Source organism: Camellia sinensis, chromosome 11, assembly GCF_055761805.1.
Source record: "Camellia sinensis isolate YWXY chromosome 11, ASM5576180v1, whole genome shotgun sequence".
Classification (NCBI taxonomy): domain Eukaryota; kingdom Viridiplantae; phylum Streptophyta; class Magnoliopsida; order Ericales; family Theaceae; genus Camellia; species Camellia sinensis.
Window position 1 is genome coordinate 154,305,664 of NC_138971.1, and position 24,382 is coordinate 154,330,045.

General features: G+C 34.3%; 1 protein-coding gene and 5 non-coding genes across 6 annotated transcripts; 5 read left to right on the forward strand and 1 right to left on the reverse strand.

Moving 5' to 3' along the window:
- Positions 1-4,345: 4,345 nt before the first annotated feature.
- Positions 4,346-4,437, forward strand: LOC114308528 (small nucleolar RNA U61). The gene has a single exon (XR_003645519.1). It is a non-coding gene; the product is annotated as a small nucleolar RNA U61 (small nucleolar RNA).
- A 377-nt stretch (positions 4,438-4,814) lies between these two features.
- On the forward strand, positions 4,815-4,899 carry LOC114308529 (small nucleolar RNA snoR14). Its single transcript, XR_003645520.1, has one exon. It is a non-coding gene; the product is annotated as a small nucleolar RNA snoR14 (small nucleolar RNA).
- Positions 4,900-5,124: 225 nt separating this feature from the next.
- Positions 5,125-5,214, forward strand: LOC114308532 (small nucleolar RNA Z101). The gene has a single exon (XR_003645524.1). It is a non-coding gene; the product is annotated as a small nucleolar RNA Z101 (small nucleolar RNA).
- Positions 5,215-6,087: 873 nt separating this feature from the next.
- Positions 6,088-6,179, forward strand: LOC114308533 (small nucleolar RNA Z101). The gene has a single exon (XR_003645525.2). It is a non-coding gene; the product is annotated as a small nucleolar RNA Z101 (small nucleolar RNA).
- A 4,547-nt stretch (positions 6,180-10,726) lies between these two features.
- On the forward strand, positions 10,727-10,818 carry LOC114308531 (small nucleolar RNA SNORD96 family). The gene has a single exon (XR_003645523.1). It is a non-coding gene; the product is annotated as a small nucleolar RNA SNORD96 family (small nucleolar RNA).
- Positions 10,819-20,152: 9,334 nt separating this feature from the next.
- Positions 20,153-22,739, reverse strand: LOC114308469 (Peroxidase superfamily protein). Its single transcript, XM_028254054.2, has 4 exons — positions 22,201-22,739; positions 21,673-21,864; positions 20,820-20,985; positions 20,153-20,715 (listed from the first exon to the last, which is right to left on the reverse strand). Exons 1-4 carry the CDS (start codon positions 22,417-22,419, stop codon positions 20,294-20,296), a joined length of 999 nt encoding a protein of 332 aa, XP_028109855.2. The 5' UTR covers positions 22,420-22,739; the 3' UTR covers positions 20,153-20,293.
- Between the last annotated feature and the right edge of the window lie 1,643 nt (positions 22,740-24,382).

Genomic DNA, 24,382 nt, shown 5'->3' on the forward strand with positions numbered 1-24,382 from the left:
CATTTGTCTAAAAAAACCAAAAACTTAGTTAAAAGTTAAAAAGTCACTTTTTACCATCTTCCCAAATCATTTGTCTAAAAAAACCAAAAACTTAGTTAAAAGCTAAAAAGTCACTTTTTACCATCTTTCCAAAATAACCCTTAGGCCTTTTATTGAGGATAGGTTTTTGTCTCGATGATTGTTCTGGTTCTATTATAGTGGTGTTTGGGAACTTTTCTATTATAGTGGTGTTTGGAAACTTGGTTCTCAAATTTTTTTCTCATTTTTTTTATTAAAAAATAAAAATTGTGCAAAATTAAAAAAAAAATAAATACAAACAAAATATCACATCCAATCCCATAATCATTTCACTTTTTCTCTCACAAACATCACATCCAACCACAAAAAAATTCAACTATCTTCCCAAACACTAAAAATTTTTTATCCAATAATATCCTACAACTAAAAAAACCTAAATAAAAACCCACTTCCCAAACACTCCCATAGAAGTGAGTTAGTTTTTTAATTTTTTTTTTTTTTTGACTATTTTAATCTTGAGTTAAAAAATCTTATTTGAAATTTTTTTTTTGACTTTTTATGAGATAAAGAATGTAATAATTATGAATTAAATATGATATTTTTTTATTTGAATTAAAAGTTATTTTGCTTTTTTATGATTAAAATAACTCAAAACCCAACCAACCCATCTTTTCAAACAGAGGTTTGGAAGAAAAAAAAATCCATATTATTGATGGTAGAATTAGGGGAGAACAAAACTAAGCGATCAATCATTTTTCATATAAAAAAGCAAATGTTAAATAGTGGGCCTTAGTTAATATTAAGAATGTGATAATTACAAAAAAAATAATAATTTAAAGAATGAAATTAGGAATGGCAACGGCATGGGACCGGCGATTCCACTCCCCGTCCCCGATGATCGAATTTTTCCCGTCCCCGATCCCCCATGAGAAACCTATCACCGCCCTCGCCTCCGTCTCCTAACGGGGATCCCAGGCCAAAAAAAATAAAAATAAAAATCTACAACCTTCAGAATAATTATAGAACGAGTAATTAACAACAGCATTAAAAAAATCTACAACCTTCAGAATAGTTTTGAAGAGACCGTATATGTATATATATATATATATAATGTATTGTGTATGTACAACCTTCAAAAGTAACAACAGATCATCATAGATCTCATACATATCTGAGCTAAAATCTATAATATATATATATATATATAACACACAGAGAAAGAGAGAGGAATGGAGAGAGATGGAAAGCGTCGGTAGAGAAGCGGATGAGGGCAACGGAGGAGATCGGCGGTGTAGATCGGCGCTGTGAGGAGTACTGTGAGGGACTGAAATGGCGATCAGAGCACTCCATGGCAACTCTCTTCTCTCTCTCCCCCTTCTCCCCATTTTTCTCACGACGAGAAGCTCTCTCTCGTCGCGAAAAATGGCGATCAAAGCACGATTTTGACTAAAATCGGTGAGATATCAGAGATAGAGTGAGAGAGAGTAAAGGGAAGAGCGATGGCGGCGGAGACACGGGGAGCACGGAGAAACGGTGGAGATCGGCGCTGTGAAGAGTGTTTGTGAGGGACTGATGTGTGTTTGTGTGTGTTTATAACCTAAAATGAGGCCAACAAATTAAGAGAGACGCAGACACACATATACATACAGAGGGGTACAAAAGTAGTTTTATTTCGGGGGAAACGGGGCCGAGTACGGGACGGGGCCAGGTCGGGTCCGGCGCTATGAAAGCTATTTCCGTTCTTGGCCTGAAACTGGTGGGGGGTTCAATTTCAAATACCGTCCCTAATTTGTTGGTGATATTTTTCGAAAAAAAATTGCTTTTATCGTGAACAGGAGAGCGGGTCCCGTTGGGGCAAGTTCAAATTGTCACCCATAGACGGAATCTTTATATGAAAAATCTTTAAAATTTTAAAATTTTTAACTGGAAAATTAAGTAATACAAATAGGGGTTGGTGAGTAGAAATGACAACGGGTCGGGGTCGAGCCGAGGATCACCCTCTTCGTCCCCGAAGCTGCAAAACTCCCCGTCCCCGCCCTTGATCCCCGGCGGGAAACCCATCACTCCCCCCACCCCTACCCCCTAACAGGGATCAGGTTTCCTCGACCCCAAGAAATCCCCGTAACTCTCTCTCTCTTTCTCTGTTTTAGCTTTCTTTCTCAATAATAAATCATCAACAACAACATCATTTTCATTAACAACAACATTTTCATTAACATCATCCAAAAAAAAAAAAAACACAGTCAAAAGAAACAGAGTTGGATAGAGACACACACACACACACATATACACACATACAAGAGATCTGAGATATAAGAAAAAGGAAATCGGCGGTGGCGTGATCTGCTTAGATTTGCTGTGGCGGAGAGAGAAGGAGGCGGTAAGAGGCGACGGAGGAGGAGGTGGCGAGAGGCGATTCGACTGCAGAGGAGGAGACGACGAAGCCATCGCCGACTGCGAAAAATGAGACAACGACGCCGTCGTCAACCACGCCATCAGAGAATGATGAGACGGAGAGAAGAGAAAGAGTGAGAGAGAGACAAATCAGATAGCAGAGTGAGGGAGAGACATATCAGAAAGGAGAGTGAGATGAGAGAAAGAGAAAGAGTGATAGAGAGATAAATTAGAGGGCAATTAATAAAGGGGGGGTTTATATATATGAATGAATAGAGAGTATTATGGTAATTTTATTTCTGGGAGAAACGAGGTCGGGGACTAGGCCGGGCCGGGTCCGGGTCCGGGCCCGGGCTTGTGAAAGTTATCCTGTCCCCGGCTTGAAACTAATCGGGGATTCAATTTCAAATACCATCCCCGGCCTGTCGAGAGTATTTTTCAGGAAAAAAAATCACTCTTATCGAGGACGGGGGGTCGGGTCTCCGTCGGACTGGGATTAAATTACCATCCCTATTGGTGAGTGTCCTGCACTAGGAGCAGAGCTAAAATTAATGTTCTTTTAAAAAAATTTATAATATTATAAAAAATCGTTGTAATTTTTGTTAAAATAAATTTTTTATAAAGAATAAACTAAATTTTAAGGGGACGGTTGTTAATATTTTTATTTATTATTTTTTTTGTTAATATTTTTATTTTTTTTAAAATTTGAAAATGAAATTTATTTGATGTATTATATTTATTTTTAAAAAATAAAATTAATTAAAAAAATTTAAAAATTTTAATAACATAGAAAAAAGCGTTTTCACTTATTTTTAAAATAAAAAATTTATTTTATCCTCTCATTCACCACCTATTGCCACAGTTGTCTCCCGCCACCAATCACCACTAGGGCGATCAGTATGGTGATGTTCAACCAATTTTTGATATCTTTTCGATTATTTAGCGACTTCTGATAATATTTAATCATTAATTTTGACAGACACCTTCAATCATCGGCAACTATCAATCATGACATCTGTCCACCCTTTATCTCCATTAACTCATTAAATATACTCCATCCGTCCCATAATATTAGTCCCTTATTTTATTTTTTATTGTCCTAAAATATTAGTCTCTTATTTTATTTTTTATTGTCCTAAAATATTAGTCCTTCTTAAAAAATTAAGTATAAAAATAATATAAATTTTCCATTTTCCCTTTCTTTTAAATTCATAAATAATATAAAAAGTACAATTATGACATTGATATTCCCAAAAAGGTGTACTATCAAAGGGTAATTTTGACAAACCAACTTTTTAAAAGTACAATAATTGTACTACCAAAAAAATTTGAATTCCCCAAAAAGGACCATTATTTTGAGACGGAGAGAGTATTTATTTATTTTAAAAATATTTTTATACATCAAACAAAATTTTTATTTTAACTTTTTATGAAAATAAATGAAAACCCAGTTATTAACTTTTGTAAACTAAAAATTAAAAGGACAAATTACATACACATCCTCGAGATTTGGTTAAATTATAAATATTTTTTGAGATTTGAAAAATTATAAATTTTTTCATGAATGTTATATTTGCATAACAAATTAGGGAGTAATTTGTTATAAAATTTAAACCTTAAGGATAAATTATTATGAAAATACAAACCTTAAAGGATGAGATATAATTTTTAAAATCTCAAGAGAATATATAGCTAAATCTCAAAGAAGCTATTTGTAATTTGCCCAAATTAAAAACGTTAGGCCTAAGTGATAAACCAAACGAAGCCATAGCGATTAGGTTTTCCGTACCATGTTTGCCTATAAATACTTCGCAGTCTTCTTCAACCTTCACACCTCACTTCTACTGCGCCTCTGTATTCTCATATCTGTTTTTTCGACTATAGATTTATTTCTTATATATATTCAATCTCGATGTGTTTTTCCTAAATACGATTGCTGTGATGATTCGATTTCGTGTACCAGAGACAGATCTATCAAGATTTTGTCTGTGACGGCAACACAACCCTCTAAGAAGTTCTGAGCATTTTGTTTTTCTGGCTTTGAAAGAAGCTGATTATTATAGTTTATTGTCGTTGTTTATACAAAAATAGCTTAAATAAGCTCAAATCAGCTTTTAGCTTACAAGCTGAACCAAACAGCCCCTTTGTTCTATCCCTAAAACAACTTGCAAATTTGGGCTTTTTTTTTTCTTTGTCTGATTAGAATTTAATCTGTGGTTTGCGATCCTAGTTTGGAATAACTTTTTAAGTTGTTTTTTAATTTATTTTTATTTTTCAAATTTCATTCAAAATTTTTATGTTATTATCGCAAAAAAGTTTAAATTTTTATTGCGTACAAATTTGATCTTCGTTATATTTTGAAACTGTTTAAGCAGTGTTTTGAAAATGGTATGAATGATGGAGCGAGGTGACGATAGAAATTCATTGGTCTGTCAATCCACTGATTTATTGTGATGTTAATAATGAATCCCGACAGGTTCTGATCGCTCTATCAAGTAACACTTTTAATTGTACAAAGTGTTTTTTTTAAATCTATTTTTGAATGTTTTAGTTATTTTTTTGTCATTGTTTTTTGGTTTTTACGCTGTTTTTGGTTTGGTATTTTGAGATGTGAGAAGTGATTTGAAAAAAAAATGAAAAAAAGTATGAAATTTATATTTCATTTATCTAGTATTTTTATTTTCTTTTTTAAACCTCTCGACCAAACACAGAAATAGGCATAGGATGAATCTCATTAACAAATGGGTAATTTGCGTCTGAAATTACATTGATGCTAAACACCTTGGAGAACTGATGCCTTCAATTGATTTTTATTCACCTTTCTTCTCATAATATCGTGAAATGGCCCATATTTCTTTTAAAGAGCCTGACTATTTCACAGGATTTGGTTTTAGTTGGTTTTGCTTTACCAATATTCGTTATCATAGTTTTGTATAAAATGTCTAATCTGCCAATATTCTCTTTCTGGGTTATGGCTTTTGCTACAAATCATTTGGGATTGAATAAAGTGACAAGTCTTTATTCTCTTGTGATGTGAATCTTTCATCTTTATTCTATTATATTAGCTGAAATTAAATAATTTAAGGTCACATGAAACTAGAGATTCCATATGAAATACTAAATGTTTTATTAAATACTCACATGTGATTGCTACTCACTGCACATGAGTATTGGGTAGAATATTTGGTTATCTGTTTTGGGGTTCCAGCATTTTCGTATTCATGAAAGTGTAAAGTTCATATTCATCTGCTAGTCTTGACCTTACTTGATGAATAATTCAATTTTGTTTATTTAATTGATAGGTATGTGAGCAAAAAATGTTCTTGCCTAACAGGTTATTCCTTTTGTGCCCATTGCTTCGATTAGTTTTGGAATGGCCAATTGAGGAAGAGATTTTGTTCATCCACTTGTAATGTGAATTAATAAAATTATTATTTTAAAATAGTGATGTGTGTGGTATATTCTGCTGGTACATTAAAAAATGTTATTGATTTTTTTTTTATTACCCATGAATTAGTGAGTCTCATATAGTGTGAGACTTGTGGACTTAGGAGTGTCATTAGTCATTTCTTTCTGTTTTTAATCATAACTCAAAAATTTTAATTTATACAATACAATGTGTTCTCTGTTGTTTATGTACCTGTTAATTTGTCCAGTGTTTTTTATTTGTTACTAGCTGGGCGGAGGATGAATCTCATTAACAAATGGGTAATTTGTGTCTGAAGTATTACATTGATGCTAAACACCTTGGAGAACTGATGCCTTTAAGACTGATTTATGTTTCATTTGTCTTTCTATCTTAACTTTTTCTCAAAATATCTTGAAACGGCACATTATTACTTTTACAAGACTGTTGATTTCACACGACATGCTTTTAGGACATCTGTACTGGAGCTACTAAGGAGAGTTTTAGTATCAGTTGGTAAATTTTAGCTAGCAAATTGTGTTGTTGGGTGCTGCAGTGGATCAGTTAGTGTGTTTTAGTGGTGTGTGCTAGTTGTGAGTGTTAAAAAGTTTGTTAACTGCTGCTAGCGCTTTAGTTAATGCGTGGAAGTGTTTTGTGAAGTGTTTTGTTTGTCTTCTGGGTTGACCGGCCGGACATTCGGCCAAGAGACCCGGTCAACGGAAATTTTTTTTTTTTTTTTTTACATGTTGGGATTTTTTTTGACTTGAAATTTAATTTTGGGCTTGAAATTTTTGATTAAACTAAATTATTTATTTATTTTATTTATTATGTATATATATATATATATATTTAACACACATTTTAACATACGCCTTACCACATTCATTGCATCACCACTCACTCTAAAAAATTAATCAACTCTTAACACATCTTAATAAACATTTTTGGACCTTATTTTATTACTTTTTGTCATATAGCACATACTTTAACAAATAATTTTGGCTATCCCATTGTGGATGTCCTTAGTTGGGTTTGTTTTACCAATCTCATGCACACAAGATTTTCATTATCGAATTTTAGTATAAAATGTCTAATCTGCCAGTATTCTCCGTGTTATAGCTTTTTGCTACAAATCATTTGTGATTGCAACATTGTGATAGTCTTTATTCTTTTGTGATGTGGATTCTTCATCTTTGATTTGTTTCAATTGCTCTTCTATTGTGATAGGTGGAATTAAATGATTTTGTTAACATGGGTGTTTCAACTTATTGTTTTATTTGTGATGTTATGAACATTGTATGTGGGTGTATAGGGGTTGTGTGAGGTGTGCTAAATAAGTGTATTTTTTAAGTGCGTAGGAGAAGTTAGTGAAGTAGCCGTACAAGTTGGGCAGTGTAGTCAGCTGGGTAGGAGATGAGAAAAGATTTTTTCATTTTCGGGTTTTAATTGAACGGTGTTGTTCGGTCCATGAAAGCTTACTATGGGTTTCGTTTTTCTAATCGAAACCATTCAATGTGAAGAATTCGTCGAGTGCTATATGTTTCTAAAAAATTATATTAATGAGATATTGATAGCTATTTGATCGTGTTAGTTTTTTTTTGTCAACTGTTAACTATAACCTCATTTATTTTTTATACGAAATTGGTTTGATTATGTAGCTAGCGATATGTAATTTTTTACAGGCATATAGTTTGGATTATAAAAACAGGATCCATGGTGGGCTATTATGGGCCCAACTTTACCTTCAATTTAGCGAATACACATGTAATTTTTTTTTTCTTTCATTGCCTTTGCTTTGACGTTAGTACTTAGAGTGATGTGAAATTGATTTGTATTTTAATATTTTGTATATTAATTTTTTTATGTTTTTTTTGGTGAATAGTAATAATTTTTTAATTTTTTTGATAATGTTTTGATTTTTTTAAAGTTCTCAAACTAGGGCTTGGTGGTTCCAAGTTTGGCCTTTTGCAGTCATAGCATTGATTATAAATGAACCATTGATTGTATAAATAGAAGTTTGATTTATGAGTCTGATTTGTAACAATTTAAGATGTATGAGTCTGGTTTTGTTAACATTGGGTGTTTGATGTTTGTGTCTGGTTGTGTAGTCTAATTTATGAGCCTGGTTTATGGTTTGGTTGAGTCTGTTTGTAGTCTAATTTACGAGCCTGGTTTATGGTTAGGATTTGCTTTTTGTGGTGACTATGTAAATGTTATTTAAATTGTTTTGCATCATATTATTCTCATATTTTCATATGTGATGTGTCCGCAATGGTGGGATGGTTTTCTCACATCCCATGCAAGGTTATTAAAATGGTGACATGTGAAATTGTTAGGAGGTTCTTGTGAATTAGGCCTCGTTTGGGAACACAAATTTTAGCTTAAAAATTAAAAAATTACTAGGAAAGTCAAAAAATTTATAATTTATACTAAAAAGTTAAAAATTTTCTTTTCTTTCTATCTTTTATATTCTCTTTTTTTTTTTTTTAATACATCTTTTTTGAAAAAACTAAAAAATTATTCTAAATATATTAATTTTTTGTACTTTATATTTTAATTAAAAAGTCAAAAAATTATTAAAATAGCATGTTTCAAAACGAGATCTTAGATTTAGATTGTATGCTTTATTTTCAATTCAAAAGAAATTAGCATTTATCAATAATAATATATAATGCATATACTATTGTAACGTAAATTAAAAGAGACTTGGCGTAATATGTACATATTCATTCATGTATATTAGTAAGAAAAAAATTGGTTGGATTTGATGTTGTGAATTTGGAGTTGTACAATTTTACATCATTTTATGAGGCTAGGAATTTTAAATGAATTATCAAATTTTTTATCAAATATTTATATTGTTTGTGGAGTATTTGGTAGAAAATTTGGTAATTTATTTTTAGTCTCTAGCTTTTTGTATTCATAAAAGTGTAAAATACATACTCATTTGTTAGTCTTGATCCTCACTTGATAAAAAATTCAATTTTGTTTATTCACTTGATAGGTATGTGAGCAAAAATCTGTTGCCTAACAGGTTATTCCTTTTGAGTCCATTGCCAAAAATAGTTTTGGAATGACCAATTGAGAAAGAGGTTTTGTTTTCCCATTTGAATGAATAAAATGATTTTTTGTTAGTCATGGTATATTCTTTTATTGGTTACTCATGAGTTTAGTCTCATAGGTTGTGTTTGGTGGAGATTATTTTAAGGATTGGTTTGGCATATTTCAAATAATTTAAAAAGTCAAAAAGTTATTAAAAAAGTTAAAAAATTATCACTATTCATCAAAGAAAGAAATAAAAAAATTAATTTTACAAAAAAATTAATTTTATACAAAAATTATTACAACTTTGGCTGACGTTCTATAGATTTTTGTTGATTTTTTTGAAAAAATTATAAAGACGGGGTGTACAAACAATAAGGTGCTGTTTGGTCTGTGGGGGTTCATCATATTTCGTTTTAATAATTTGAATAGTTTAATTTGTAGAACTCGTTCAGTAATATATGGCTGTAAAAAATTACGTTGATCGGATATCATTAGTTACATGATCAAATTAGTTTTGTATTAAAAAAATAGATGGTGTTATACTTAACGGTTGAAAAAAAAAATTAATTCAATAAGATAGTTATTGATATCTAATTAACGTAATTTTTTATAAGCATATAGTACTGATAAATTTTATAAATTAAACAGTTTCAATTAGCAAAACGGGGCTTGTGGTGGGCTTCACGGGCCCAATAGCACCGTCCAATGCAATGCCTGTGACAAATCATTTTTTATATCAAATCATTTCGTTCAGACGATACAGGCCGTACGACCTACTCTTCATAACTTTTCCTATATACTAATTTAAGAAGTTGTTTGGGATGTCCTAAATAAGTGTATTTTTTTGACTTTTTGAATTAAAAAGTTGAGAAAAAAAAATGATTGTTTCGATTAACTTTTTGATTTTTTATGAAAAAATGTTTATTAAAAAATTATATAAATTAGTGTGTAGGAGAAGCTAGGGAAAGTAGGTAGTACGGCCCGTATCGTCTGGGTAGAGTGATTTCATATAAGAAATGGTTGTTTCCTTTTCGGACAATACATTAGACGGTGCTGTTTGGGGGGCAATCACGGGCCTTGTTTTGCTAATTGGAATCATTCAATGTATAGAACTCGTCTGATTGGATATCGATAGCTATCTAATCGGATTAGTTTTTTTTCAACAGTTAATTATAACATCATCTTTGTTTTTACAAAATTTATTTGATCATGTAGTTAACGATATTCGATTAAAGGGATTTTTTACAAGCCTACAGTATTCAATGAGTTTTACATATTGAATGGTTCAGATTATCAAAACGGGACTTGTGATGGGTCTCTATGGGCCGAACAAGACTATGTTGTTTGTACACCTCGCTTGTGCAATTTTTTCAAAAAAAATTAACAAAAATCTGTGAGACATCAAGCTGAGTTGTAATAATTTTTGTGTAAAATTAATTTTTTTATTTTTATTTTTGGTGAATAGTGATAACTTTTTAATTTTTTTTTAGTAATTTTTTGGCTTTTTGGATTAGGTAAGGTATGTCAAACCAGCCCTAAATACAATTATGATGAAAATGGAGTGAACTGTGTCTGTGTTTGTGTAGTCTGATCATTGTTGCAGATTGAGCTTCCTGTTGATGGCGGTCAAGACTCCTCTTACAGGTTGAGTTTCCCGAGTTCGATGGGAGGCAATCTCATATCCTATCACCTTGTGGAGCACCTTGTGGAGCAGAGTTTCTGCTATTACCATTTGCAAATGGCCAGGAGAATTACATTCACAACTTTATATATAGACATATTTGTGTTGAGTATATGTATGTATATCATTGTTTTTTTTATTTTGATCTGTACTGTTGTGTTGTGATTTTGTTGATATGGTTTTGGCCAGTGAGGATATCAGAAAACAAGAACACCATCTTTCGGGACTGATTGGCTTAAAATAGCCTTGTTGATATTCTGCAATTCTGAGGCCTTTATTTTCTTTCTTCTTTTTTTCAGGGCTAGGGTTTTAGAGTAGTTTTATTTGTGTATTAATATTAATATTTGTCTAAAGAAGTTGAGAGAGAGAGAGAGAGAGTTGTTTCAACAGATTAAACAAAGAGTGGAATTGTTTTTTTTTGTCGATGTATTGTTGTGTTGGGTGTGTAGTTGTGGTGCACACTCATTTATGATTCTTGGCACAACACTTGACATTGAATATCAATTTTGTGTATTTACTTGATATGTAGGTGAATAAAATGTCCTTTCCTTGCCTAATGGGATATTTCATTGGAGTCCATTGCTTAGTATGGATTTTGTTCACCAACTTGTCAGTGGGTGAATAAAATTGTTTTCTTTATAGCAAGTGCTTTGTGTGTTGGTATATAAGCATGATTTGTGTTGGGTACAATGAGAAAAAATATTGTTACATTGTTTCCAGCAATAGTCATTGATAGTTTTATAGTTGATTGCTGTTTATTGTTGCATTTGTTAATTTTTTTTTATTTGCTTATGGGTATTGTGTTATTGAATTGCTATACATGCATAGATATATTGGAGAAAAGTAAAACACTCAATTTATTGCCTTGGTGATTTTGTCTATTGCTTTGCTCTTAAGTTTGATATTAAGTCTTAAATAGGTGTGGTGTACTAATTTTAGGTTTTTGGCTACACCTTTTTGTAGCTTTTCATTGGTAGTAACATGTCACAATGCAATTTTGTTTAATTGTTGTGCCCATCATGATGAATACATGGATGTGTTGCATAATTTGAGGGAATGATTGTGTACATAAGGGTTGTAGATTTAGTTTAAAAAATAAAAGTTCACAACTAATTAGTGCACATCGAATGTTAAGTTCAGGAGAAACTATATATTGCGTCAATGTGGCACTTGAATAATTATGCCATGAAGGGATCTCCACTATCTTGTGTGGACCTGGTGGAGAAACCTTTGTGGCATTGCACCAAGTGGGATTGAATAGTGTTTGTAGGTTTAGATATGTTTGACTTTAGCTCAAGTAATTTTGGAAGGAGTGAAACCAAATATTGACTTTGGCATTGTGGATAAATTGTTGGGATCCTTGTTTGTGAGTGTTTTAGTAAGCTATTTTTTTGGCAGTATTAATTTTGATTAGATGGGAAACTATTTTTCTGTGTTTGACCATGGATTATTTTTCATTTGAGTCCATAATTTTGTGATTGTTTAATTTTTATGCAAATTACCTGTTTGTTGTAATCAATTGATTTGTATACAAAGTAGTTTGCTCAGAATTCATGTTGAGCGTGCTTGAATGAAATATTCTTCATGTATTTATTGTTTTTGAAGACCTCAACAGGAGGATGGTATGCCAAACTTTGGTCATGCAATGTGTAGCAAATTTTTTCTTTTAATTAAGCAATTGGTTTGCACTAATTGTCCTTCTACTATTGGTTTGCAAATTTAATTAAGCAATTTTTTCTTTTAATTAAGCAATTGTGATTAATTGGCTCTAGTACTTGTCTTAATTAATTGTGCATGTTCTTTAGTTACATTTATTTGACAATAATGCTACAATAGTCACATTATCTCGTTACATTTTGTTTACCATGTGATTGTCATTATTGTATTGGTTTACAATGTGACATGTCATTATTGCATTGTAACTTGACCAATGTAATGATGACACATCACATGGTAAGCAAAGTATGGTAAGACAATGTGTTCATTGTGACACTATTATTTATTTTTAATTAGATCAAGACTAGATGCATGATTTACTTTGTGGTCTCACATTGAAATTGAACATTTCTGCATGAATAGGTTTTGGTTGTAATGCTAATGGCTTGAGAATTTTTTATCTTTGTTTATGTTAGTAGAGTTCATTGTCCATTTTTAAGTCCATGGTGCACAGGGTTTTATGAATAATAAATAAGTAGTAAGTATACATCTTGACCCCCAGAATGGGGAATGGTGACTCCAGATACATACCCAGGTCTTGATTCCAGGGTAGGTAGATTTCTTTGGTCACATTGCTGGTCTTGTTTGAAGATGATATACTTGTATATTATTTCAGTTCTATTTGTTTCACCCATTTGGGAGAAGCATAGGAAAGTAGGATGAGGTTGGCTGGCAAATAGGAGATGGGATGAGGGCCTTATTGCTTGGCTTCGGTGTTGTCCAAACCTTTTTTCTCAGAAACAGGTGGCTCAGATAAACTGAGACAAAATTTTCATATACAAGGTAATTAGATAGAAGGGATTGCAGGGGTTTTAGGTTTCTTCTGAAGATCATCTTGAAGCTCTCCTGATATGTTGTTTCATGTCCTTTTTGGTACAACTTCTAATGTATGTGGTAAATGACGTTCTTAATTTCTCCCTTAATTACGTTCATAACGTATATATGAAGTGTGGAACTTGCTCCAATTTGTCCATTTCTCAAATGATCAAATAGGCTTTGATGATTAAACATTGCAGCTTATGACCAAACTCTTCTAGCCATATGGGTCTCTTTGTGTACCTGAATGCAGCAAGTGTGGTAGGTCAGGTTTTGGTATTTCTTTGAGGGACTGGTAGAGGTGGAAGAGTATGTTACCCTGGTCAAGCCTTTTATCTTTACATGCAACAAATTAAGGCTTGGCCATAACCTTCTCCTCTAGTGGCTGCTTGATGAACACTCCTGGATCCCATTCATTTTCTCAACTGCTGATCTCCATGATTGATTAATAGCTACCTAAGAAGCACGGACACTTCTAAGAAGGTGACGTATCCGTGTCGTGTCCGTGTCGGACACTGACACTCTTTGGACACGTGTCCGACACTCTTCAAAACGTGTCCTAATTTTTAAATTTTTTTAAACGGCCGAACACTCTTTGGATACTTGGAAGACACACATGTCAATCACATAAACACACGTGTCTATCGATTGGATACATGTGAAACTAATTATAAGTTTAAACAAAATAACTTAAGATACAATAATAAAACAAAAATCATATAAATTTATAAGAATTAGTATCATATTGCATTTTTTATTATCTTTGAATGATATATTAATATATATAACATATAATAAATATATAAAATTACATATTTCACGCGTGTCCCCTACGTGTCGTGTCCTTTATTTTTTGAAAATTAACGTGTCAGCGTGTCCGTGTCGTATCACGTGTCCGTGTCCATGCTTCTTAGATAGCTACAACCACAATCAACTGCTTTTCCTTTTTAAAAATGTTGGAAATGGCTAGTTGTGACTATTGTTATCGATTTACACTAATGAGTTCTGACTATTGTCGTTTTCTCAATTGTGTGTCAACTTGATTAAATTGTTGACACAAGTTAATACGTTTTTCTGTATGTGTGTTCTCATGCTTCTGTTGTTTATATATATACATTCAAATTTCTGTGCATAATGTGTTTATTAGAATTCATGTGCTGTGAAGATCTGATTTTGTATACCTGTGACTGCAACACAACCCTCTAAGAAGTTCAGTGCATTTGTGCTGCTTACTTTAATCATCTGTTTTCCTATTTCCCTTTTGGTTTCTTTAAAAGCTATAGATTTGGGATTGTTAGAATTTACCATCACCTACCACCACTACCACCTCACCTACTCCACTAAACCTAACCCACTACACCACTACCACCTCACCTACTCCACTAAACCTAACCCACTACACCACTATCACCATCCACTACACCTACATCTATATAAGGAACCATTTGTAATAGACAGAAATGTAATCTATCAATCAATCAGATATCAATCAATAATACTTCAATTTTAACATGGTATCAGAGCAGGTTTAGAATCTAATAATTTGCTTCACCGGCGGGCGGCAACCTCGTCTTGACCGCCCACCGGACCTCCACACATACCTTCCCTCCGCTGCCACAAAGTCCATAGCTGAACTCTTCTCTGCCTCACACATATTTGTTCATCAATGGCGACATCGAGCCACCATCGTCTATCAATCCTCCTCGGCCTTCTTGCTAATCGCGGCAGCCACCGCCGCCGACCTCGGCCCCGACGCCGCCTTATAAAGCGCCCCTGTGCCCAGACCCGCCACCACGCTATTCACCACATCGTCCGTATCCCTAATCGCGCCCATCCCGCTCTCCAAACTGATCTCGGTCTCCATTTTCAGTATCATCTCCGACGTGCCTCGTTTGTTGCTCCGAACCATCTGAGACGATTGTTTCTATGGCTCATCTGTTCCAGCACGAGCATCACCATGGGAGATTCCGTGGAGGAGTGGTTGAAGAAAGGAGCGAAGGTGGAAGTGAGCTTCGAAGACGAGGGTTTCAGAGGGTCCTGGTACACAGCCACTGTCCTCCGAATACACAGCAGCTATGGTGGTGGTGGCCAACCTCCTTTTCTTCACTGCTACAGGGTCTTTCACAGTTATTGCCCTCGATCCGTGGTGTTATACAGCCACAACGCCACACTTTTTTCTCTCTCTCGTGGTGCCGCAGGACGACCCACCACGGAGAGGCACAATATTTGGGTGCTGCCCCACTCTCCCTATAATTTCCATCTGCTGTTCAAAGTCCTTATTCCCCACCACTGTTGTAGACTCCTCCACGACAGCTTTTCTTTCTTTATTATCTCTTATACACAACCCACTGTTGGCTATTTTGCTTCCCATGTTTCTGTTTCAACAACTCCACTTTCTTTTTTTTAATATTTATTTTATTCTCTTTTGCAAAGCACCCGACACACCAACTGTTGTGCACAAACCCATTTTACTTTTTCTTCTTTTCTTTCTTTATTTTGTCTTTTCCTCCCTTTTACACCACTCAATACACCCACACATTACACACGGCATGTGAGCCACTTTCTTTCTTTTATTTTTTATTTTATTTATTTATTTATTTTATTTATTTATTTTTTTTTTATTAAAAAAAAAAAAAAAAAAAAACAAAACAAAAAAAAAAAAAACAGAGAAAAAAGACGAACTGCACACCAACTTATTTTATTCATGTCGGGGCTCACCCCGTTCACCATTTTACACAAAAAAAAAAAAAAAAAAACCAAACCAAACCAACACAAATCGGCACAGTGGGATTTTTCTTCTCTACTCTGCTGCAGGCCTCTTCTTTTTGCCTCCAGTCTGCTCCTCCACTGCAGCATCTGGCGGTCTTCCAAATCGGAACATCACGGTGGCCTTCCGCTTCAGTTCCTTATTTTCCGCCTTCAGCACACTTATCTCTGCTCGCGCATCCTTATACATGCGTTGGAGCAGAGCCAGTTGGGAGTTTAAATGCTGCACCTCATTTGTCCTACTCTGCAGCCGGTTTGACAAGTTTGTGACCGCCGTCATGCTTTCCACACATGCCTTCAAAGTATACTGATTGGCCTCCACATCCGACTGCACTGCCATTCTTTGCTCCACAGACCGCATCGGAAAGTTCAACGGAGCAAACTCCGGGGCGTTTGGTTGAGGTTCCAGTGCCACCGCACCCGTTATCTCTCTTGTTGACTCATTGAGGTCGGGAAAGAGAGTGAGTAGACCTCGGGATGAGGATGCCGTATTCTGGGTAGCTGAACGGGAAGAAGAGGCCATTGTTCAGATGTTTCAGAGAAGGGTTGGATACAAAGTCTTTACCGAGTGTTTCAGAATGACAATGTTCAGAGGTTTCTCTCAGTTTTTCTGTCTCAGCTTCTGCCTCAGCCTCAGCCTCCGTCTTATAGCCGAGGCAGCCACGCGCATCGCGCGCCTCTTACCACCAGCCGACAAACGGGCGCGCCAACCAAGGCACACACGTGCCTCGCCATCATGTCCGGCACATCTTTTTATGACTTGGGCTCGCCTTTTGATGGCACGCCTTTTATGGATTGGGCACGCCTTTTGATGGCACGCTTTTTGAAAAATTGGGCGCACCTTTTGAGGATGCGATTTTTTAAGGGGTCCGACAAGACTCTGTAAACTGTCCCGACATTGATTCCGGTTAGCTCCTTTATAGGTCCGCCAAGACTCTGTAAACTGTCCCGACATTGATTCCGGTTAGCTCCTTTATGGGTCCGACAAGACTCTGTAAACTGTCCCGATATTGATTCCGGTTAGCTCCTTTATAGGTCCGATAAGACTCTGTAAACTGTCCCGACATAGATTCCGGTTAGTTTCTACAAGGGTCCGACAAGACTTTGTAAACTGTCCCGACATTGATTCCGGTTAGTTTCTACAAGGGTCCAGCAAGACTCCGTAAACTGTCACAACAACTGTCTTCTACAACGGTCCGACATGACCCCATAAATTGTCTTCTACAACGGTCCGACATGACCCCATAAACTGTCTTCTACAACGGTCCGACATGACCCCATAAACTGTCTTCTACATCGGTCTGACACCACCATACAGTGTCTTCTACCACGTTATGACACCACCATACAGTGTCCTCTACAACGTTATGACACCACCATACAGTGTCTTCACCAACGGTCTGACACGACCATACAGTGTCTCCTATCCTTTTTTTATGTATTTTCTTGTTTTGTTCCTCTCTTCAAACTCAAGTTGGTTAGTTTCTATCCTCCTTGAGTTTGCGGGGGGCTGTTAGAATTTACCATCACCTACCACCACTACCACCTCACCTACTCCACTAAACCTAACCCACTACACCACTACAACCTCACCTACTCCACTAAACCTAACCCACTACACCACTATCACCATCCACTACACACCATCCACTACACGTACATCTATATAAGGAATCATTTGTAATAGACAGAAATGTAATCTATCAATCAATCAGATATCAATCAATAATACTTCAATTTTAACAGGGATCTCTCTCTCTCTCTCTCTCTCTCTCTCTCTTTTCAACTTCTTATGTTTGGAAAATTAAACCAAGTCAAATTAAACCAAGTCAAGTCTCATCAAATGGGATCGGTTACATGAACCTTTATTCTCCACACGGCTCTGTCGAAGACAATTTTGTTAGTCAAATTAAGTAGATTCATATATCTATTTATAACGTTAGCCAACGTTAATCTTGGATAACCCGATCCCCCAATACTTTCATCTACCGTCACTGCATTGCATTTTTTCACCACTGCCTCTATTAGTCTTCGTTGAATATGGCCAAACTATATCAATCGATTCTCTCTCAATGTATCTTCTATCAGTGCTATTTCTATTCATTCTCGAATACATTCATGCATAATTTTGTCTTGTCTAGTTTTGCCACACATTCACTTTAGCATCCTTATCTCAGCAACATTTATCTTATTTACATGTTGTTTCTTGGTTGCCAACACTCCTTCCCATACAACATCGTTGGTTTAATAGTTGTTTTATAAAATTTACCTTTTATTGCACAGTACTCTAGATATATTTTCTTATATTTGGAAAATTATTGTATATAATTGTTGGCAATGCCCAACTGCCCTAGAAGCTATACATTTGTGTGGGGTTTTTATTATAAGTGCACAATATGTGGGTTATGATTTGTTGAGGTAATGTCACATAGGATAAGTAATACCTGACTAGCAAACTAAGATATTGAATGTAATTGCATATACTATAGAGTACAATGTAACATGAAATTAGAAGTATTTATTATTTTAAATCATTGGATGATGTCATAGGATCTCCTTTCTAATGTAATTAATCTTCTCCTTTTATGAATGGCTAATCAAGCTTTACATAGGACATAAAAAATGTCGGTTTTGTATGTTTTTTAATCTTCCCTTTGTTGGCATTTAGGGAAAATCTTTTTGTAAGTTTTTGGCCTGTTTGTCTTATTATGATAGTTGTGTCTTATTATATGCAACTATTACTAGTCCCATTGATAAGTAATAAACTAATCCCATATAATTCATTTCTGGTAATTTTCTTGATATGCAAGTGTACATTTCTAATGGTTGGTCATCTTTTGGTCACTGGCAAAGGATGAATCTAATTAATTAATGAGTAATTTGTGTCTGAATTATTTTCATTGACGTTTTTTAATAGTGAGATACTTGTATCTTTCATTTGATTTCTGCAGGAAATATTTTGATTTTGAACAGCAATTCTTTTTGCCGTTATTATTTAGAAAGGATTTGTTGTGGTTGGCTTTGGCTTCTCAATGTCATAGTTGTGATTTTTTCAATAGCATAGTGTGCATATTGATTTCTTAATTTTCTGTTGTGATAATTGAAATTTCATAGTGAACATAAAGATTTCAAGAAGTGGTATTTTTGCTCTTATTATTATTATTATTGTACTTGGCTGCTTGGTGGGTTCTAAGTTTTGCTTCCTTCTGCTTGTATTGTAATGACAAGTTCCAACTTTTTTTTGGGGGGTTTTTTTGGAAGCAGGTGAATTGTAGTTCAAAGAAATTGTACATTGTTTAGGCAATGAGCATTGTGAGCGATACCAAAAATACTATCAAAATTTTGACTCAACACTCACGTGTAGGATCAACACTCTTGTGAGTGTTTGGTATAAATTTTGGTACAAGTTTGGGGTTTCTAGCAATTTTGTTAGGTGCTGCTATTATTTAGACAATAGTATAGCATCAATTAGTGGTTATTTAGACAAAAGGATAGTGCTATTAAAATGTATTTTGTGCAATGGTGACAACATAACCTGTAGAGCGATTTTGTTCATCCACTTTTATCATATGTCCTTAACATAAAAGTGTGTGAACAAAATTGTTCTTCATATTATGTGGTCATTGAAATGGGTGCAATGAGGGTCTTACCTTTGGCCCATGCTTGACCCGTTTAAAAAAATGTTATTTGTCTGGTTTCAGTTCAATCTCCCAAATCATTTTTTGTATAAAAGCATGGTGTGAACAATAGAAATTATGTAAAAATCAACAAGCTTATTATTATTAATCAACTGCTCCAATAGTCTAGTGGTATCAGGTGCTATTCCATTTCAAAAAATATTTAGGGATCAATTCTAATTATGCACTTCAACAACAAGCGGTGGTTAGCATTTGTTTTTTTGGTTTAGTTTTAACAGTAAGAGTTGAGTCTCATAAGTATGAAAGCAGTAGTAGTTTTTGCTTGTGTCTTTCAAGCTTAATTGTTGAAATAGAACCTTTTCTAAGTTTCTTTCATGAATTCTTTTAAAATCTTTATGTAGGAGGGAAGTGTTGTTCTTTTCATATGGTTCGGGCCAAATGACCCTGCCAACACTGAGGTAGCAAGAGCATTTATCAGAATACACTATCCTTTCAGGTAATCCTGATCCGATAGCTGTTTATTTAATATTCCAGATCCTTATGTGACTACTGTTTTTGTTATTTTGAAACTAGTGACCACTGTGGTGATAATTGACTTATTGGCAGTTCAAACAATGTAGTAGCATGTAATTCTCAAAATACAACCTTGTATGATCCCAATAAATTTAAGTATTGACTTAACCTAACTAGGGAAGCTCTAGAACAACCTAGCTACTTGGACCTGTAAAGCTAATGTCCTAGGATCTATTCTCTAGCTACTTGGACCTTTTGCGTTGCGTTTTATCATTGTAATAACAGGAATACCCATCTTCATTATGAATTTACAAACCTGCAATTTTTCCTGATCTCTCCCTGCTCTCCGGTGAGTACGTTGATGTTTCCCATCTTGATCATTGAATTCCCAAATGAAGCGAAGAACAGTTCTTGATTGTTGGCATAAGCCCAAACATGCTCTCTTATCTCCCCTTCAAGATCTTGACTGACCAACACATTATCGGATATTAAAAGACCTTGTCCTTGAATGATGTTGAGAAAGTAATGGTTGTCAAACCTAGCTGGAGTCATCGAATCAAGCGGTGCCAATGCACTGTCTCTCCCTGATTTAGGACATATAGATTGTAACGATCTTTGGAAGGTTGTGCCCCTCTTGTAATGGTATGATTGTTCTTCGGAGTTGGTCTCATAGATCCTTTGCCTGAAGCTTAAACATTTTGCCTTTCCCATTGTGTGGCTACCTGTCAACAGTTGGAGGTGTCAAAAAAAAAATCAGTGGAATTGGTTAGCTGTTCTAGACTGCTCCATATCATATGGTTTGATCTTGATCAGGTTGATCAATTACCTGATAAAGTAACCAAGTCTCCAGTGTCGAGACCCCGTTCTTGGAAATTGGCAATAAGAGTCTCCAGAGAGGAATTTGGGGCAGGTACGAATTTGTTGGCACCATCAAAGCTTGCTTTAATGGAGTCTCTCCTGCCTAAATAAACATTCCACCTGGGTCCACCTCTCTTTTTGACAAGAGAAACAGCATGTCATCTTAGAAAATACATGTAATGGCAATAAGAAAATTCGATATGGGAAACACTGCAACAAGGCTTGTGAGTGTAGCACTAGCCTTTGTTAGTCCAGCGGTTATCGCTTGCCTCTCACGTACGAGAGACTAGGGGTTGGACTCTTGTCAGAGAGGAGAGTTGGGTGGCATTGGCAATGCTTATTTAGTTTCTATCTGTAAAAAAAAAAAGAACTACCTAGTGGTTCCCTTTTCCCATCCTTTTACAAGTAGGCTAGACGTATAAATTGTATTTGAATTTTCATATGGGAAAAAAAAATTGTCTTATTTTTATGGCTTATACTTTGTTCTTGGTAACCTAGGTTTACCTACCTTACTAGAACTCTTACATTTCACCACTAGGAGTTAAAAGTTCAAGTCTTTCCTCATGAGCTTTAAATTGTAATTAAGCTCTTTCTTTTTCTTTTTTAATTAATTTTTTGAGCCAAGCTCAAGTAGCTTGTTTTTGTATAGTGCATATAGATGAGTAGTTCAAAAAATTAACAAATTTTAAAATATGTCAAATTTGGTTTGTTAATATTATATGAAGAATCAATCTCAAATTAGTTTAACTCAAATATTACATAGATTTTTAGAGTCATGCATGTAGAAGAAAATTTATGCTTAAGAGAGAGACAATATATACCGAGACAACAGCATCGCGAGCTGCAAGTGCTAAGATATCAGCACAAGAAACTGTGGAAGGACAAGCCTCTTCCAAAATGTATTTGATGTGATCGACAACCTCAAATCCTCGCAGCGAATTTATGTTAGGACCAGCCTGTTTTTCACTTATGATGCTTCCAGAGCTGTCCAGAAGAACCGATGCATCGCATCCCTGATGATCCAGAAAGCAAAACATCAAAACATGCTCGCAACCCATTTTACTTTGGTTAGTGTTGCTCTTTTCATTCTCTTTATGTTGTTGATAGTTAATACATACAAATACTATAAACCCAAAAAAAAAAAAAATATTCAGAAAAATGTCAAAATTTGAAATGTGTGACGTGAGTTGTTTTTAGGATGAATATGATCGCACATTTTGTATTTTAAAGATTTTTTTGGAACATTTTTCATATTATAAAACATTTTTTGAGAACTTTTTTTCTGAGTATGTAGCATTACTGGTTTGTGTGAATGTCCATTTGAAGATAGAGAAGAGGGGTTGACTCACCATGACAAAACAATCATGAAAATGCAAGCGAAGGAGAGAGGCAGCCATGCGAGGATCTCTGAGTACCGCAATTTCAACAGTGCGCTGGACAAGCTCTTCAAGGAGTGGACATGTTTCTTTGTAGTAATCAAGAACCAGAGGTCCACCATCACTCGAATCTCCTATCCCATTGACGAATATCAAGACTACCATCATTAACCATGTTCGCAGCAAATCCATTACTGAAACTTCAAAACAAGATATGTACTCTGTACCTACCTTGGTTACATATATATATATATATATATATGTAGCTATGGAATGTGGCACTAGTCGAATGATGTTTCTTTCAACGAAGATAAGGAGTGCTTTTTTTTTTAAAATCAATTTTTTTAATTCAAACAGTTATAATTTTTTTACACTAATTATTTTTTGAAGTCACTTTGGTTGAAGTTTATTTTTGAAACTTGAGTTATTTTATGAAGTTATGATTTCAAAACATGATTTATAGAGTTGTAGTCATGTGTACATCTGCGATTTCAATTACAAGAATTTTAGAAAATAAATTTAAAGCCGCTGTGATATGAGAATCTTGTATTATATAAAAACCTCAAACGATGCGAGTTTCTTGTACTGATTTGGATGTTTCTTTGTTATTCAAACTAACTTAATCTTGGGAGGTTATTCCCTTTTGTACTTATTAATCAAAGTAGATGCAACTAACTCAAACTAATTGTTCCCTTTATTAGGAATGTATGATGCATAATCAAGTGACATGTTTCTAAGAACCAGCTGGACCTAATGTCCTCAGCAAAGTTACTTTTTCAGAATATACATATATTATGTAAAAAAATATTTAAAATATGTATATAACAGGTATGAGTTGAGTAGATTATGTATTCATTTGGGACCAAAGGATGGAATTAGTAGTGAGATGTATTGCTCATTTATGATGTTTATGACGTTACAGTAAGGCCATATCTGAGAACTGATATAGATTGAGTAGGATTATGTACTTGTTGAGGAAATACTTGTGTGATAGTATTAGATTGAAAATGTAATGCTGATTGTTCATGTTTATGACAAGATTGTTACATCAATACCCATTGTTCATGTTTATTTTGCATTAGTTGATTGGGATTTGATATATAACATCAATTATAAGTCCTCGTGACATAGAAGGTACATTTGTTGTTTGTATACAATGGGGGTAAATTTGTCTTTAGCCACATAATTCTGCAGTTTTGGATTCTCAATGGCATCCTCCTTGGGTTCACGGTATTAGCAATTCAGTCCCAACATCTACATCTGTTATCAAACATGACTGAAAGCTTGAATGTTTATCATATATTTAAATTCTAGATATTTTTCCAAATACGTAGAATTTCTTTAATGTGATAATTGTTCTTCACTCACCAATTTGACAATAACCTAATAAATATTCCAGGTTTAATTCTCAACTAGGATTCAACGCCAATCCATTTTTACTTTATTAGGTACAACAAAATCGTTTTGACAAAGTAGTAAAGCAAAGCAGAGCTGGAACCTAATCTGTAGTATAATTAAAATCCATGGAAGATACTGAATTTGCCTTTAACAAGATTATAATTGAACTAAATTATTGGATAAATACTTTCCTAAATATATATATATATATATATTCAGTGGATAAAGACACATTCTTACCACTTGCCAAACACACTTAGAAAAAGGGTATTGATTTATTGATATGCCAAGAAGTATTGGAAATAGGTTGTCCTTTCTTGTTTATAAATTATTTAGGGGTCACAAATATTTTATCTTTAAATCTCTTTGTTCCCTTGTTCTAATACACTCCTGACCATTGAATCATGTCTCGAAATTAGAGATTAAAAAAAAAATACTAAATTATTTAGGGGGCACAAATATTTTATCCTTAAATCTTTTTGTTCCCTTGTTCTAATACACTCCTAACCATTGAATTATGTCTCAAAATTAGAGATTAAAATAAAAATACCCAATGTAGGGTTTTCCTTTCAAGTAAAATGATTATTGCTTTCTTGTTTTATTTGGCTTAGATTCCTTGTGGACAAACCAAAATGAATAAATTAACAGGATGGAGGCATATCTACTTGCAACTGAAACATCAAGAAGTTGGCAAAAGTATGATATAGCTTTCATAATAGTACAATCAGATAAAACATCCGAGTAAGACTCCAAAAAA

Coding starts and splice junctions, on each gene's coding strand:
- LOC114308469 (XM_028254054.2), bottom strand. CDS start 22,419: ATGGATTTGCTGCGAACATGGTTAATGATGGTAGTCTTGATATTCGTC. Junction 21,865..22,200: donor TTCATGATTGTTTTGTCATG/GTGAGTCAACCC, acceptor CTGGATCATCAG/GGATGCGATGCATCGGTTCT. Junction 20,986..21,672: donor CTCGCGATGCTGTTGTCTCG/GTATATATTGTC, acceptor CTTGTCAAAAAG/AGAGGTGGACCCAGGTGGAA.